This window comes from Pleurodeles waltl, chromosome 5, assembly GCF_031143425.1.
Source record: "Pleurodeles waltl isolate 20211129_DDA chromosome 5, aPleWal1.hap1.20221129, whole genome shotgun sequence".
In the NCBI taxonomy this organism is placed as follows: Eukaryota; Metazoa; Chordata; class Amphibia; order Caudata; family Salamandridae; genus Pleurodeles; species Pleurodeles waltl.
The window spans coordinates 28,863,824-28,879,382 of NC_090444.1; the positions used below are offsets into that span (position 1 = coordinate 28,863,824).

Below are 15,559 nucleotides of genomic sequence, written 5' to 3' on the forward strand. Positions count from 1 at the left end.
TTCGAACTACCTGGACAGCTCTCTTCAACAACCATGAGTCTATAAGTTACTATTCTTGAGCTGATCACGTCCAGCTTTAATTGAAGAGCCTTAAACATTTTATTCTCTTCTGAGACCCCATTGCGCTCGGCTACTTTAATGTGGTGATGTCTAAGAAGAAACTAATTTGAAGGCATAAGTGTTAAAACAGATGGAACTAGACTTTGCGCCGGTTTTAAGACTGATCCCCTGTGGGAACTGAGCATAAATTGCATTGCTCCAGTTTTTGAACCAGCGGTTACCTCCACCAGGTGGTAACTGCACATGCAAAACTGTGTGAAGAATAATACCACGGGAAACACTGCTGCTAAGTCCCAGTAAGCACGCTGGGATCAGAATCACTTGGAATAAAGTGTGCAATCCTTGGAACTAGTGTTATTTTTACACATTTTAGTACCCAGTATTACCTCCGGGATCTAACTAATTTCACAAACATAATAACATGCATGGGGGCTGGCATGAGGGTGGAATCACCATACCCACCATTCACTGAACACCACATCACCCAGGATAAAGAGAAGCAACCCACTACTCCTTTGGAAGAGAGCCTGTGCGGGCATCTCCTGGTCTGGGCATCTGGTGCCGTACTTCCACACAAGGTTGAAACTGGAGAGCGTGGTACCTCTGCATACGGGACAATCCTGTACAGTGCACATCTCCCTCTGCCAGTCCACACCTGTGATGTTTTACTCCAGCACCGAGCACTGTGACATACAGACAGTACTGAATCTCCTGCCTCTTTGCCTTGAATGCCAGTCTACACGTCCATCCCTAGAGTTGAGGTCATAAGGTTGGTCTGGCTTTCATTTGTTTTGGGTTTGAATTTTGTGCTAGGCATTTTGGCGTGTAAATTTCAAATATGTAGCTGCGGTACTCCTTGCTAGGAGGCACTCAGTGCTTAATTTGGGTCAGTGGTTTCCGGTGCTCGACAGTTTAGCACATGGTGGCATTTTTTTTAACCTAATTTAGGGACAAGAACAACAAAAGCAAAGTTGTTTAATAATTCAATAGACATTCCAAGTTTATTAGAACCTAGGAATGTTGGGAGCTGCATTGCAGACAGTTGAGTCCTCCGGGACTCTAATGGGCGGTAGAAGCCCCGAGCTCTAATAGCCATATAGCACCATAGCTGGCTTTACGGACATTAAAGGCCTGCTCCCTTGTTAAGGAGCGAATCTTCGGTTAAGGCCTTTAACAATGGAGTGGGCCTTCAACGGCCGGTAGAGCTCTAAGGCTATTTCAGCTGCTGCTGAAGCCATTCTTACAGCTTTGGGGGCTGGGATATTCTGAACTCCCACACTGGCAGGAGTGTAATGGACAGTAGCTGTGCTGGGGCCGTCGTTGCGCCGCTGGCAGGTGCAATGGGTGGTGCACAGTTCTGTGGCCTTGTGACAAGCTGTTTTTTTTTTTTTTTTTTTTTTTTTTTTTACAAGTTAAGCATAGAATGCACTGAATTAACAGCCTCCAGTAGCTAATGTTATATTAAGCCGAGATTTAGCATTAGGTGACAATGACGCCTCTGCTCGAAGCAGATTATTCACAAAAGACAGCACTTCTTACCCAGGGATGCTAGCGCTCTGTGTATCTCCTTCATCACAGTCTCATACTGCTCCCTCCTCCAGCCTTCCAGCTGCTCCCATGCCTTCTCCGATAAATAGATGGCAACATCAGTGAATGTCACTGACATCTACAAACAAGGACATACTCTTAGTACTAGCACAGATGAATGAATGGCCAGTTTTAGTTCTGTTTCTACCAAGATAGCATAATTCAAGCCAGCCGGACGTCTGGCACTCCGTAACATAGCACGCCATACTACAGCACAGTATACGATGACTCTGCCAGGCATTGGTGGGGTGGCATGCAAAGTTTACATCTGTTTTCCTTCAATGGTGTGGAGTTCTTTGGTAAGGACAGCATTGGTAGTACCACTCTTCTGTCCGACTACGGTGTGCAGTGCAGTGGTAACACTATTTTGCTTTCCTATCAGGCTGTGGAATACAGTGGTAATACCACTCTACTATGGTACTGTGGTGTATTGATAACCTTAAGTTGTCTTTGTAGGAAGTCGGCTCTGTGTGCACTATTTTCAAAGTAAGGAATAGTATGCACAGAGTCCAAGGGTTCCCCTTAGAGGTAAGATAGTGGCAAAAAGAGAATTCTAGTGCTCTATTTTGTGGTAGTGTGGTCGAGCAGTTAGGCTTATCAGAGGGTAGTGTAAAGCATTTGTTGTACACACACAGGCAATAAATGAGGAACACACACAGTAAGGAAATGCCTCCTTGGCATGGTTACCCCTTGACTTTTTGCCTTTGCTGATGCCAAGTTATGATTTGGAAGTGTGCTGAGGCCTGCTAACCAGGCCCCAGCACCAGTGTTCTTTCCCTAAACTGTACCTTTGTCTCCACAATTGGCACACCCTGGCATCCAGGTAAGTCCCTTGTAACTGGTACCCCTGGTACCAAGGGCCCTGATGCCAGGGAAGGTCTCTAAGAGCTGCAGCATGTCTGATGCCACCCTGGGGACCCCTCACAAATCATAACTTAGCATCAGCAAAGGCAAAATGTTAGGGGGTAACCATGCCAAGGAGGCATTTCCTTACAGTCTTCCTCTTAAACAAACAAATCAGAGGCCGATCTGCAGCCCTACATATATGCTCATGTCTGCCTTTCAGTAAAGTTATGGAAGGGACTGTGCAGTTCATGAAATGAGTCACTGGTTTGTTAGTTTCTCTTTGGTAATGAATTAAATCCTCCAGCAGGTTGGCGCTTTTTTCTAAAGTCTGAACTGAGTCCACATTCTAATCCCTACATGAATCGAAGCACAGAGACACTTATCAATACAAGAAAACTAAAACAAGAAAGGTGCAGGTTTACAAATACTTCGCATTTGTTTGTATGTGAAACTAATAGGAAGTTTCCAAGAAGGGCTGTTCTTCAAAGAGAAGCAGTGGCCGATATCACAAGCGACACAGACCTCTGTGCCACACCGAGGTGACATCCAGGCCACTCTGGCCTCCCTGCTTGCACCAGTGTCAGCCCCCCACCCTCACGGCACTGACACAAACCCTGGAGTAGACAAGTGGTTCACTACCCTCTGGACTGCTTCTGGTGACATTAGCAGTTTCTTGATTTACACCTCAACCCCTATCTGCACTGCAGTTGTGCTTTATCTTTCAACAAACTCATGTGTTTGATTGTCCTGGACTTTGAAGAAACAATGCAGCGTGGGCTGTCCCTCCATCACTGGGGGACTGGAGAAGTCCCCCAGTGATGGGGAACCCTGCACGACATGGGTCTGGCAGTCATTCAGACGCTCCATCACTGGGGGACGTGACCGGAAGGAAGGGGACCCTGGACAGCATGGCTCTGGCAGTCACTCAGGCGCTCCATCACTGAGGGACTTGAGAGGACAGAAGGGGACCCTGCACAGCGTGGCTCTGGCAGTCACTCAGGCGCTCCATCACTGGGGGGCTCCACTCTGGCAGTCACTCAGTCGCTCCATCACTGGGGGACTCGAGAGCTCAGAAGGGGACCCTGCACAGCGTGGCACTGGCAGTCAGACGCTCCGTCACTGGGGGGCTCGAGAGGAAAGAAGGGGACCATGCACAGCGTGGCTCTGGCAGTCACTCAGCCGCTCCATCACTGGGGGACTCGAGAGCTCAGAAGGGGACCCTGCACAGTGTGGCCCTAGCAGTCAATCAGACGCTCCATCACTGGGGGACTCGAGAGCTCAGAAGGGGACCCTGCACAGTGTGGCCCTAGCAGTCAATCAGACGCTCCATCACTGGGGGACTGGAGAGGTCAGAAGGGGACCCTGCACAGCGTGGGTCTAGCAGTCACGGAGTCGTTCCATCACTGGGGGGCTCGAAAGGACAGAAGGGGACCCTGACAGCGTGGGTCTGGCAGTCACTCTGTTGCTCCATAACTGGGAGGGATCGAGAGGTCAGAAGGGGACCCTGCACAGCGTGGCTCTGGCAGTCACTCAGCCGCTCCATCACTGGGAGGGATCGAGAGGTCAGAAGGGGACCCTGCACAGCGTGGCTCTGGCAGTCACTCAGTCGCTCCATCTCTGGGGGGGCTCGGAAGGACAGAAGGGGACCCTGCACAGCGTGGGACTGGCAGTCACTCAGTCGATCCATCGCTGGGGGCTCAAGAGGTCAGAAAGGGACCCTGCACAGTGTGGGTCTGGCAGTCACTCAGCCGCTCCATCACTTGGGGATTCGAGAGGTCAGAAGGGGACCCTGCACAGCGTGGCTCTAGCAGTCATTTAATCGCTCCATCACTGGGAGACTCGAGAGGTCAGAAGGGGACCCTTCACAGCGTGGCTCTGGCAGTCACTCAGGCGCTCCATCACTGGGGACTCGAGAGGACAGATGGGGACCATGCACAGTGTGGCTCTGGTAGTCACACAGCCGCTCCATCATTGGGGACTAGAGAGGTCAGAGGGGGACCCTGCACAGCGTGGGTCTGGTAGTCACTCAGACAGTCACTCAGGCAGTCAGAATGGCAGTCGCTCCATCAATGGGGAATTCGAGAGGACAGAAGGGGACCCTGGACAGCAAGGGTCTGGCGGTCACTCAGTCGACCCATCACTGGGGGGCTCAAGAGGTCAGAAGGGGACCCTGCACAGCGTGTCTCTGGCAGTCACTCAGGCTCTCCATCACTGAGAGACTCGAGAGGATTGCAGAGCGTGGCTCTGGCAGTCACTCAGTCGTTCCATCACTGGGGGCTCGAGAGGTCAGAAGGAGACCCTGCACAGCGTGGCTCTGGCAGTCACTCAGTCGCTCTATCACTGGGGGACTGGAGAGGTCAGAAGGGGACCCTGCACAGCGTGGGTCTAGCAGTCACGGAGTCGTTCCATCACTGGGGGGCTCGAGAGGACAGAAGGGGACCCTGACAGCGTGGGTCTGGCAGTCACTCTGTTGCTCCATCACTGGGAGGGATCGAGAGGTCAGAAGGGGACCCTGCACAGCGTGGCTCTGGCAGTCACTCAGCCGCTCCATCACTGGGAGGGATCGAGAGGTCAGAAGGGGACCCTGCACAGCGTGGCTCTGGCAGTCACTCAGTCGCTCCATCTCTGGGGGGGCTCGGAAGGACAGAAGGGGACCCTGCACAGCGTGGGACTGGCAGTCACTCAGTCGATCCATCGCTGGGGGCTCAAGAGGTCAGAAAGGGACCCTGCACAGTGTGGGTCTGGCAGTCACTCAGCCGCTCCATCACTTGGGGATTCGAGAGGTCAGAAGGGGACCCTGCACAGCGTGGCTCTGGCAGTCACTCAGACAGTCACTCAGGCAGTCAGAATGGCAGTCGCTCCATCGCTGGGGGGTTCGAGAGGTCAGAAGGGGACCCTGCACAGCGTGGCTCTAGCAGTCATTTAATCGCTCCATCACTGGGAGACTCGAGAGGTCAGAAGGGGACCCTGCACAGCGTGGCTCTGGCAGTCACTCAGGCGCTCCATCACTGGGGACTCGAGAGGACAGATGGGGACCATCCACAGTGTGGCTCTGGTAGTCACACAGCCGCTCCATCATTGGGGACTAGAGAGGTCAGAGAGGGACCCTGCACAGCGTGGGTCTGGTAGTCACTCAGACAGTCACTCAGGCAGTCAGAATGGCAGTCGCTCCATCAATGGGGAATTCGAGAGGACAGAAGGGGACCCTGGACAGCATGGGTCTGGCGGTCACTCAGTCGACCCATCACTGGGGGGCTCAAGAGGTCAGAAGGGGACCCTGCACAGCGTGTCTCTGGCAGTCACTCAGGCTCTCCATCACTGAGAGACTCGAGAGGATTGCAGAGCGTGGCTCTGGCAGTCACTCAGTCGTTCCATCACTGGGGGCTCGAGAGGTCAGAAGGAGACCCTGCACAGCGTGGCTCTGGCAGTCACTCAGTCGCTCCATCACTGGGGGGTTCGAGAGGTCAGAAGGGGACCATGCACAGCGTGGCTCTGGAAGTCACTCAGACAGTCACTCAGGCAGTCAGAATGGCAGTCGCTCCATCAGTGGGGGCTCGAAAGGTCAGAAGGGGACCCAGCATAGCGGGTCTCTGGCAGTCGCTCCATCACTGGGGGCTCGAGAGGACGGCAGGGGACCCTGCACAGCGTGGCTCTGGCAGTCACTCAGCCGCTCAGTCACTGGGGAGTCGAGAGGTCAAAAGGGGACCCTGCACAGCGTGGGTCTGGCAGTCACTCAGTCGCTCCATCACTGGGGGACTCGAGAGGACAGAAGGGGAACCTGCACAGCGTGTCTCTGGCAGTCTCTCAGTCGCTCCATCACTGGAGGACTCGAGAGGACAGAAGGGGGCCCTGCACAGCGTCGGTCTGGCAGTCACTCAGTCGCTCCATCACTGGGGGACTCGAGAGGTCGGAAGGGGACCCAGCACAGCGTGTCTCTGGCAGTCACTCAGTCGCTTCATCCCTGGGAGATCGAGAGGACAGAAGGGGACCCTGCACAGCGTGGGTCTGGCAGTCACTCAGTCGATCCATCACTGGGGGCTTGAGAGGACAGAAGGGGACCCTGCACAGCGTGAGTCTGGCAGTCACTCAGTCGCTCCATCACTGGGGGACTCGAGAGGACAGAAGGGGACCCTGCACAGCGTGGCTCTGGCAGTCACTCAGTCGATCCATCACTGGGGGACTCGAGAGGACAGAAGGGGACCCTGCACAGCGTGTCTCTGTCAGTCACTCAGCCGCTCCATCACTGGGGGACTCGAGAGGACAGAAGGGGACCCTGCACAGCGTGTCTCTGGCAGTCGCTCCATCACTGGGAGAGATCGAGAGGTCAGAAGGGGACCCTGCACAGCGTGGCTCTGGCAATCACTCAGTCACTCCATCACTGGGGGACTCGAGAGGTCTGAAGGGGACCCTGCACAGCGTGTCTCTGGCAGTCACTCAGTCGCTCCATCACTGAGGGACTCGAGAGGTCAGAAGGGGACCCTGCACAGCGTGTCTCTGGCAGTCACTCAGTCGCTCCATCACTGGGGACTCGAGAGGACAGAAGGGGACCCAGCCTAGCGTGGCCCTAGCAGTCACTCAGTCGCTCCATCACTGGGGGACTCGAGAGGACAGAAGGGGACCCTGCAGAGCGTGGGCCTGGCAGTCACTCAGGCGCTCCATCACTGGGAGGGTCGAGAGGTCAGAAGGGGACCCTGCACAGCGTGGCTCTGGCAGTCACTCAGCCGCTCCATCACTGGGAGGGATCGAGAGGACAGAAGGGGACCCTGCACAGCGTGTCTCTGGCAGTCGCTCCATCACTGGGAGGGATCGAGAGGTCAGAAGGGGACCCTGCACAGCGTGGGACTGGCAGTCACTCAGTCGATCCATCGCTGGGGGCTCGAGAGGTCAGAAAGGGACCCTGCACAACGTGGGTCTAGGAGTCACTCAGGCGCTCCATCACTGGGGGGCTCGAGAGGACAGAAGGGGACCCTGCACAGCGCGGCTCTGGTAGTCACTCAGTCACTCCATCACTGGGAGGGATCGAGAGGTCAGAAGGGGACCCTGCACAGCGTGTCTCTGGCAGTCACTCAGGCGCTCGATCACTGGGGGGCTCGAGAGGTCAGAAGGGGACCCTGCACAGCGTGGGACTGGCAGTCACTCAGTCGATCCATCGCTGGGGGCTCGAGAGGTCAGAAAGGGACCCTGCACAGTGTGGGTCTGGCAGTCACTCAGCCGCTCCAACACTGGGGGGCTCAAGAGGTCAGAAGGGGACCCTGCACAGCGTATCTCTGGCAGTCACTCAGGCGCTCCATCACAGAGACTCGAGAGGACAGAAGGGGACCCTGCAGAGCGTGGCTCTGGCAGTCACTCAGTCGCTCCATCACTGGGGGACTCGAGAGGTCAGAAGGGGACCCAGCACAGCGTGTCTCTGGCAGTCACTCAGTAGCTCCGTCACTGGGGGCTTGAGAGGACTGAAGGGTACCCTGCACAGCGTGTCTCTGGCAGTCACTCAGTCGCTCCATCACTGGGGGCTCGAGAGGTCAGAAAGGGACCCTGCACAGTGTGGGTCTGGTAGTCATTCAGACAGTCACTCAGGCAGTCAGAATGGCAGTCGCTCCATCACTGGGGGGTTCGAGAGGTCAGAAGGGGACCATGGACAGTGTGGGTCTGGCGGTCACTCAGTTGCAACATCACTGGGGGGCTCCACTCTGGCAGTCACACAGCCGCTCCATCATTGGGGACTAGAGAGGTCAGAGGGGGACCCTGCACAGCGTGGGTCTGGTAGTCACTCAGTCGCTCCATCACTGGGGGCTCAAGAGGACAGAAGGGGACCCTGCACAGCGTGGTTCTGGCAGTCAGACGCTCCATCACTGGGGTCTCAAGAGGACACTAGGGAACCCTGCACAGCATGGGTCTGCATAGTCACTCAGTCGCTCCATCACTGGGGGACTCGAGAGGTCAGAAGGGGACCACGGACAGTGTGGGTCTGGCAGTCACTCAGTTGCAACATCACTGGGGGGCTCCACTCTGGCAGTCACTCAGTCGCTCCATCACTGGGGGACTCAAGAGCTCAGAAGGGGACCCTGCAGAGTGTGGCCCTAGAAGTCAATCTGACGCTCCATCACTGGGGGGGCTCGAGAGGTCAGAAGAGGACCCTGCACAGCGTGGCTCTGGTAGTCACTCAGTCGCTCTATCACTGGAGGACTGGAGAGGTCAGAAGGGGACACTGCACAGCGTGGGTCTAGTAGTCACTGAGTCGTTCCATCACTGGGGACTCGAGAGGTCAGAAGGGGACCCTGCACAGCGTGGCTCTGGCAGTCACTCAGCCGCTCCATCACTGGGGGACTCGAGGTCAGAAGGGGGCCCTGGACAGCATGTCTCTGGCAGTCACTCAGTCGCTCCATCACTGGGGGGGGGGGGGTCGAGATATCAGAAGGGGACCCTGGACAGCGTGGCTCTGGCAGTCACTCAGCCGCTCCATCACTGGGGGCTCGAGAGGTCAGCAGGGGACCCTGCAAAGCGTGGCTCGGGCAGTCACTCAGCCGCTCCATCACTGGGGAGTCGAGAGGTCAGAAGGGGACCAATTACAGCGTGGGTCTGTCAGTCACTCAGGCGCTCCATCACTGGGGACTGGAGAGGTCAGAAGGGGACCATGACAGCGTGGCTCTGGTAGTCACTCAGTCGCTCTATCACTGGGGACTGGAGAGGTCAGAAGGGGACCCTGGACAGCGTGGCCCTGGCAGTCACTCAGGCGCTCCATCACTGGGGTGGGATCGAGAGATCAGAAGGGGACCCTCCACAGCGTGTCTCTGGCAGTCACTCAGGCGCTCCATCACTGGGAGAGATCGAGAGGTCAGAAGGGGACCCTGACAGCGTGGCTCTGGCAGTCACTCAGTCGCTCCATCTCTGGGGGGGCTCGGAAGGACAGAAGGGGACCCTGCACAGCGTAGCTCTGGCAGTCACTCAGACGCTCCATCACTGGGGACTCGAGAGGTCAGAAGGGGACCATGACCAGCGTGGCTCTGGCAGTCACTTAGCCGCTCCATCACTGGGGGACTCGAGAGGTCAGAAGGGGACCCTGCACAGCGTGTCTCTGGCAGTCACTCAGCCGCTCCATCACAGGGGGACTCGAGAGGACAGAAGGGGACCCTGCACAGCGTGGGTCTAGCAGTCACTGAGTCGCTCCATCACTGGGGGGCTCGAGAGGACAAAAGGGGTCCCTGACAGCGTGGCCCTGGCAGTCACTCAGCCGCTCCATCTCTGGGGGGGCTCGGAAGGACAGAAGGGGACCCTGCACCGCGTGGCTCTGGCAGTCACTCAGGTGCTCCATCACTGGGGACTCGAGAGGTCAGAAGGGGACCCTGCACAGCGTGTCTCTGGCAGTCAGTCAGGCGCTCCATCACTGGGGGACTCGAGAGGACAGAAGGGGACCCTGCACCGCGTGGCTCTGGCAGTCACTCAGGAGCTCCATCACTGGGGACTCGAGAGGACAGAAGGGGACCCTGCACAGAGTGTCTCTGGCAGTCACTCAGCCGCTCCATCACTGGGGGGCTCTAGAGGTCAGAAGGGGACCCTGGCAGCGTGGCAGACACTCAGTCGCTCCATCACTGGGGGGCTCAAGAGGTCAGAAGGGGACCCTGCACAGCGTGTCTCTGGCAGTCACTCAGGCGCTCCATCACAGAGACTCGAGAGGACAGAAGGAGACCCTGCAGAGCGTGGCTCCGGCAGTCACTCAGTCGCTCCATCACTGGGAGATCGAGAGGACAGAAGGGGACCCTGCACAGCGAGGGTCTGGCAGTCACTCAGTCGCTCCATCACTGGGTGTCTGGAGAGGTCAGAAGGGGACCCTGCACAGCGTGGGTCTGGCAGTCACTGAGGCGCTCCATCACTGAGGGACTCGAGAGGACAGAAGGGGACCCTGCACAGCGTGGGCCTGGCAGTCACTCAGTTGCTCCATCACTGGGGGACTCAAGAGGTCAGAAGGGGACCATGCACAGCGTGTCTCTGGCAGTCACTCAGGCGCTCCATCACTGAGGGACTCGAGAGGACAGAAGGGGACACTGCAGAGCGTGGCTCTGGCAGTCGCTCCATCACTGGGGGGGCTCGAGAGGTCAGAAGGGGACCCTGCACAGCGTGTCTCTGGCAGTCAGTCAGGCGCTCCATCACTGGGGGACTCGAGAGGACAGAAGGGGACCCAGGACAGCGTCGGTCTGGCCAGTCACTCAGTCGCTCCATCACTGGAGGACTCGAGAGGACAGAAAGGGACCCTGCACAGCGTGTCTCTGGCAGTCACTCAGTCGCTCCATCACTGGGGGACTCGAGAGGACAGAAGGGGACCCTGCACAGCATGTCTCTGGCAGTCACTCAGTCGATCCATCACTGGGAGGGATCGAGAGGTCAGAAGGGGACCTTGCACAGCGTGGCTCTGGCAGTCACTCAGCCGCTCCATCACTGGGAGGGATCGAGAGGTTAGAAGGGGACCCAGCACAGCGTGGGTCTAGCAGTCACTCAGTCGCTCCATCACTGGGGGATCGAGAGGTCAGAAGGGGACCCTGCACAGCGTGGGTCTGGCAGTCACTCAGCCGCTCCATCACTGGGGGACTCGAGAGGTCAGAAGGGGACACTGGACAGTAGGTCTCTGGCAGTCAATCAGTTGCTCCATCACTGAGGGACTCGAGAGGTCAAGAGAGGACCCTGCACAGCGTTGCTCCGGTAGTCACTCAGGCGCTCCATCACTGGGGGACTCGAGAGGTCAGAAGGGGACCCTGCACAGCGTTTCCCTGGCAGTCACTCAGGCGCTCAATCACAGAGACTCGAGAGGAGAGAAGGGGAACCTGCACAGCGTGGCTCTGGCAGTCACTCAGTCGCTCCATCACTGGGGGACTCGAGAGGTCAGAAGGGGACCCAGCACAGCGTGGGCCTGGCAGTCACTCCGTCACTGGGGGGCTCAAGAGGTCAGAAGGGGACCCTGCACAGCGTTTCCCTGGCAGTCACTCAGGCGCTCCATCACAGAGACTCGAGAGGAGAGAAGGGGAACCTGCACAGCGTGGCTCTGGCAGTCACTCAGTCGCTCCATCACTGGGGGATCGAGAGGACAGAAGGGGACCCTGCACAGCGTGGCCCTGGCAGTCACTCAGCCGCTCCATCACTGACGGACTCGAGAGGACAGAAGGGGACCCTGCACAGCATGGGTCTGGCAGTCACTCAGTCGCTCCATCACTGACGGACTCGAGAGGACAGAAGGGGACCCTGCACAGCATGGGTCTGGCAGTCACTCAGCCGCTCCATCACTGGGAGGGATCGAGAGGTCAGAAGGGGACCCTGCACAGCGTGTCTCTGGCAGTCACTCAGGCGCTCCATCACTGGGGGACTCGAGACGACAGAAGGGGACCCTGCACAGCGTGGGTCTGGCAGTCACTCAGTCGCTCCATCACGGGGGAATCGAGAGGACAGAAGGGGACCCTGACAGCGTGGCTCTGGCAGTCACTCAGTCGCTCCATCACTGGGGGATCGAGAGGACAGAAGGGGACCCTGCACAGCGTGGCTCTGGCAGTCACTCAGTCGCTCCATCACTGGGGGAATCGATAGGACAGAAGGGGACCCTGCACAGCGTGGGTCTGGCAGTCACTCAGTCGCTCCATCACTGGGGGATGGAGAGGACAAAAGGGGACCCTGCACAGCGTGGGTCTGGCAGTCACTCAGGCGCTCCATCACTGGGGGGCTCGAGAGGTCAGAAGGGGACCCTGCACAGCGTGGGTCTGGCAGTCGCTCCATCACTGGGGGATCGAGAGGACAGAAGGGGACCCTGCACAGCGTGTCTCTGGCAGTCACTCAGGCGCTCCATCACTGGGGGGCTCGGAAAGACAGAAGGGGACCCTGCACAGCGTAGCTCTGGCAGTCACTCAGACGCTCCATCACTGGGGACTCGAGAGGTCAGAAGGGGACCATGACCAGCGTGGCTCTGGCAGTCACTTAGCCGCTCCATCACTGGGGGACTCGAGAGGTCAGAAGGGGACCCTGCACAGCGTGTCTCTGGCAGTCACTCAGCCGCTCCATCACAGGGGGACTCGAGAGGACAGAAGGGGACCCTGCACAGCGTGGGTCTAGCAGTCACTGAGTCGCTCCATCACTGGGGGGCTCGAGAGGACAAAAGGGGTCCCTGACAGCGTGGCCCTGGCAGTCACTCAGCCGCTCCATCTCTGGGGGGGCTCGGAAGGACAGAAGGGGACCCTGCACCGCGTGGCTCTGGCAGTCACTCAGGTGCTCCATCACTGGGGACTCAAGAGGTCAGAATGGGACCCTGCACAGCGTGTCTCTGGCAGTCAGTCAGGCGCTCCATCACTGGGGGACTCGAGAGGACAGAAGGGGACCCTGCACCGCGTGGCTCTGGCAGTCACTCAGGAGCTCCATCACTGGGGACTCGAGAGGTCAGAAGGGGAACCTGCACAGCGTGGCTCTGGCAGTCACTCAGTCGCTCCATCACTGGGGGACTCGAGAGGACAGAAGGGGACCCTGCACAGCGTGGGACTGGCAGTCCCTCAGGTGCTCCATCACTGACGGACTCGAGAGGACAGAAGGGGACCCTCCACAGAGTGCCTCTGGCAGTCACTCAGCCGCTCCATCACTGGGGGGCTCTAGAGGTCAGAAGGGGACCCTGGCAGCGTGGCAGACACTCAGTCGCTCCATCACTGGGGGGCTCAAGAGGTCAGAAGGGGACCCTGCACAGCGTGTCTCTGGCAGTCACTCAGGCGCTCCATCACAGAGACTCGAGAGGACAGAAGGAGACCCTGCAGAGCGTGGCTCCGGCAGTCACTCAGTCGCTCCATCACTGGGAGATCGAGAGGACAGAAAGGGACCCTGCACAGCGTGTCTCTGGCAGTCACTCAGTCGCTCCATCACTGGGGGACTCGAGAGGACAGAAGGGGACCCTGCACAGCGTGTCTCTGGCAGTCACTCAGTCGCTCCATCACTGGGGGATCGAGAGGTCAGAAGGGGACCTTGCACAGCGTGGCTCTGGCAGTCACTCAGCCGCTCCACCACTGGGGGACTCGAGAGGTCAGAAGGGGACCCTGGACAGTAGGTCTCTGGCAGTCAATCAGTTGCTCCATCACTGAGGGACTCGAGAGGTCAAGAGAGGACCCTGCACAGCGTGGCTCTGGTAGTCACTCAGGCGCTCCATCACTGGGGGACTCGAGAGGACAGAAGGGGACCCTGCACAGAGTGCCTCTGGCAGTCACTCAGCCGCTCCATCACTGAGGGGCTCTAGAGGTCAGAATTGGACCCTGGGAGCGTGGCAGACACTCAGTCGCTCCATCACTGGGGGGCTCAAAAGGTCAGAAGGGGACCCTGCACAGCGTGTCTCTGGCAGTCACTCAGGCGCTCCATCACAGAGACTCGAGAGGACAGAAGGAGACCCTGCAGAGCGTGGCTCCAGCAGTCACTCAGTCGCTCCATCACTGGGAGATCGAGAGGACAGAAGGGGACCCTGCACAGCGTGGGCCTGGCAGTCACTCAGTTGCTCCATCACTGACGGACTCGAGAGGACAGAAGGGGACACTGCAGAGCGTGGCTCTGGCAGTCGCTCCATCACTGGGGGGGCTCGAGAGGTCAGAAGGGGACCCTGCACTGCGTGTCTCTGGCAGTCAGTCAGGCGCTCCATCACTGGGGGACTCGAGAGGACAGAAGGGGACCCAGGACAGCGTCGGTCTGGCCAGTCACTCAGTCGCTCCATCACTGGAGGACTCGAGAGGACAGAAAGGGACCCTGCACAGCGTGTCTCTGGCAGTCACTCAGTCGCTCCATCACTGGGGGATCGAGAGGTCAGAAGGGGACCTTGCACAGCGTGGCTCTGGCAGTCACTCCATCACTGGAGGACTCGAGAGGACAGAAGGGGGCCCTGCACAGCGTCGGTCTGGCAGTCACTCAGTCGCTCCATCACTGGGGTACTCGAGAGGTCGGAAGGGGACCCAGCACAGCGTGTCTCTGGCAGTCACTCAGTCGCTCCATCCCTGGGAGATCGAGAGGACAGAAGGGGACCCTGCACAGCGTGGGTCTGGCAGTCACTCAGTCGATCCATCACTGGGGGCTCGAGAGGTCAGAAGGGGACCCTGCACAGCGTGGCTCTGGCAGTCACTCAGGCGCTCCATCACTGACGGACTCAAGAGGACAGAAGGGGACCCTGCACAGAGTGCCTCTGGCAGTCACTCAGCCGCTCCATCACTGGGGGGCTCTAGAGGTCAGAATTGGACCCTGGCAGCGTGGCAGACACTCAGTCGCTCCATCACTGGGGGGCTCAAAAGGTCAGAAGGGGACCCTGCACAGCGTGTCTCTGGCAGTCACTCAGGCGCTCCATCACAGAGACTCGAGAGGACAGAAGGAGACCCTGCAGAGCGTGGCTCCGGCAGTCACTCAGTCGCTCCATCACTGGGAGATCGAGAGGACAGAAGGGGACCCTGCACAGCGTGGGCCTGGCAGTCACTCAGTTGCTCCATCACTGGGGGACTCAAGAGGTCAGAAGGCGACCATGCACAGCGTGTCTCTGGCAGTCACTCAGGCGCTCCATCACTGAGGGACTCGAGAGGACAGAAGGGGACACTGCAGAGCGTGGCTCTGGCAGTCGCTCCATCACTGGGGGGGCTCGAGAGGTCAGAAGGGGACCCTGCACTGCGTGTCTCTGGCAGTCAGTCAGGCGCTCCATCACTGGGGGACTCGAGAGGACAGAAGGGGACCCAGGACAGCGTCGGTCTGGCCAGTCACTCAGTCGCTCCATCACTGGAGGACTCGAGAGGACAGAAAGGGACCCTGCACAGCGTGTCTCTGGCAGTCACTCAGTCGCTCCATCACTGGGGGACTCGAGAGGACAGAAGGGGACCCTGCACAGCATGTCTCTGGCAGTCACTCAGTCGCTCCATCACTGGGGGATCGAGAGGTCAGAAGGGGACCCTGACAGCGTGGCTCTGGCAGTCACTCAGTCGTTCCATCACTGAGGGACTCAAGAGGACAGAAGGGGACCCTGCACAGCGTGGGTCTGGCAGTCACTCAGTCGATCCATCACTGGGGGGCTCGAGAGGTCAGAAGGGGACCCTGC

General features: G+C 58.5%; 1 protein-coding gene across 4 annotated transcripts in view; it reads right to left on the reverse strand.

The window, feature by feature from the left end:
* Positions 1-15,559, reverse strand: part of LOC138295309 (zinc finger protein 436-like) — a 118,882-nt gene that overhangs the window by 33,483 nt on the left and 69,840 nt on the right. For 3 of the 4 annotated variants that reach the window (XM_069233524.1, XM_069233526.1, XM_069233523.1), the window contains exon 2: positions 1,600-1,726. The exons of the other annotated variant lie outside the window; for it this stretch is intronic. In XM_069233524.1, coding sequence (XP_069089625.1) covers positions 1,600-1,726 — 127 coding nt within the window. The remainder of the gene's footprint in view (positions 1-1,599; positions 1,727-15,559) is intronic. 4 annotated transcript variants of the gene reach the window in all.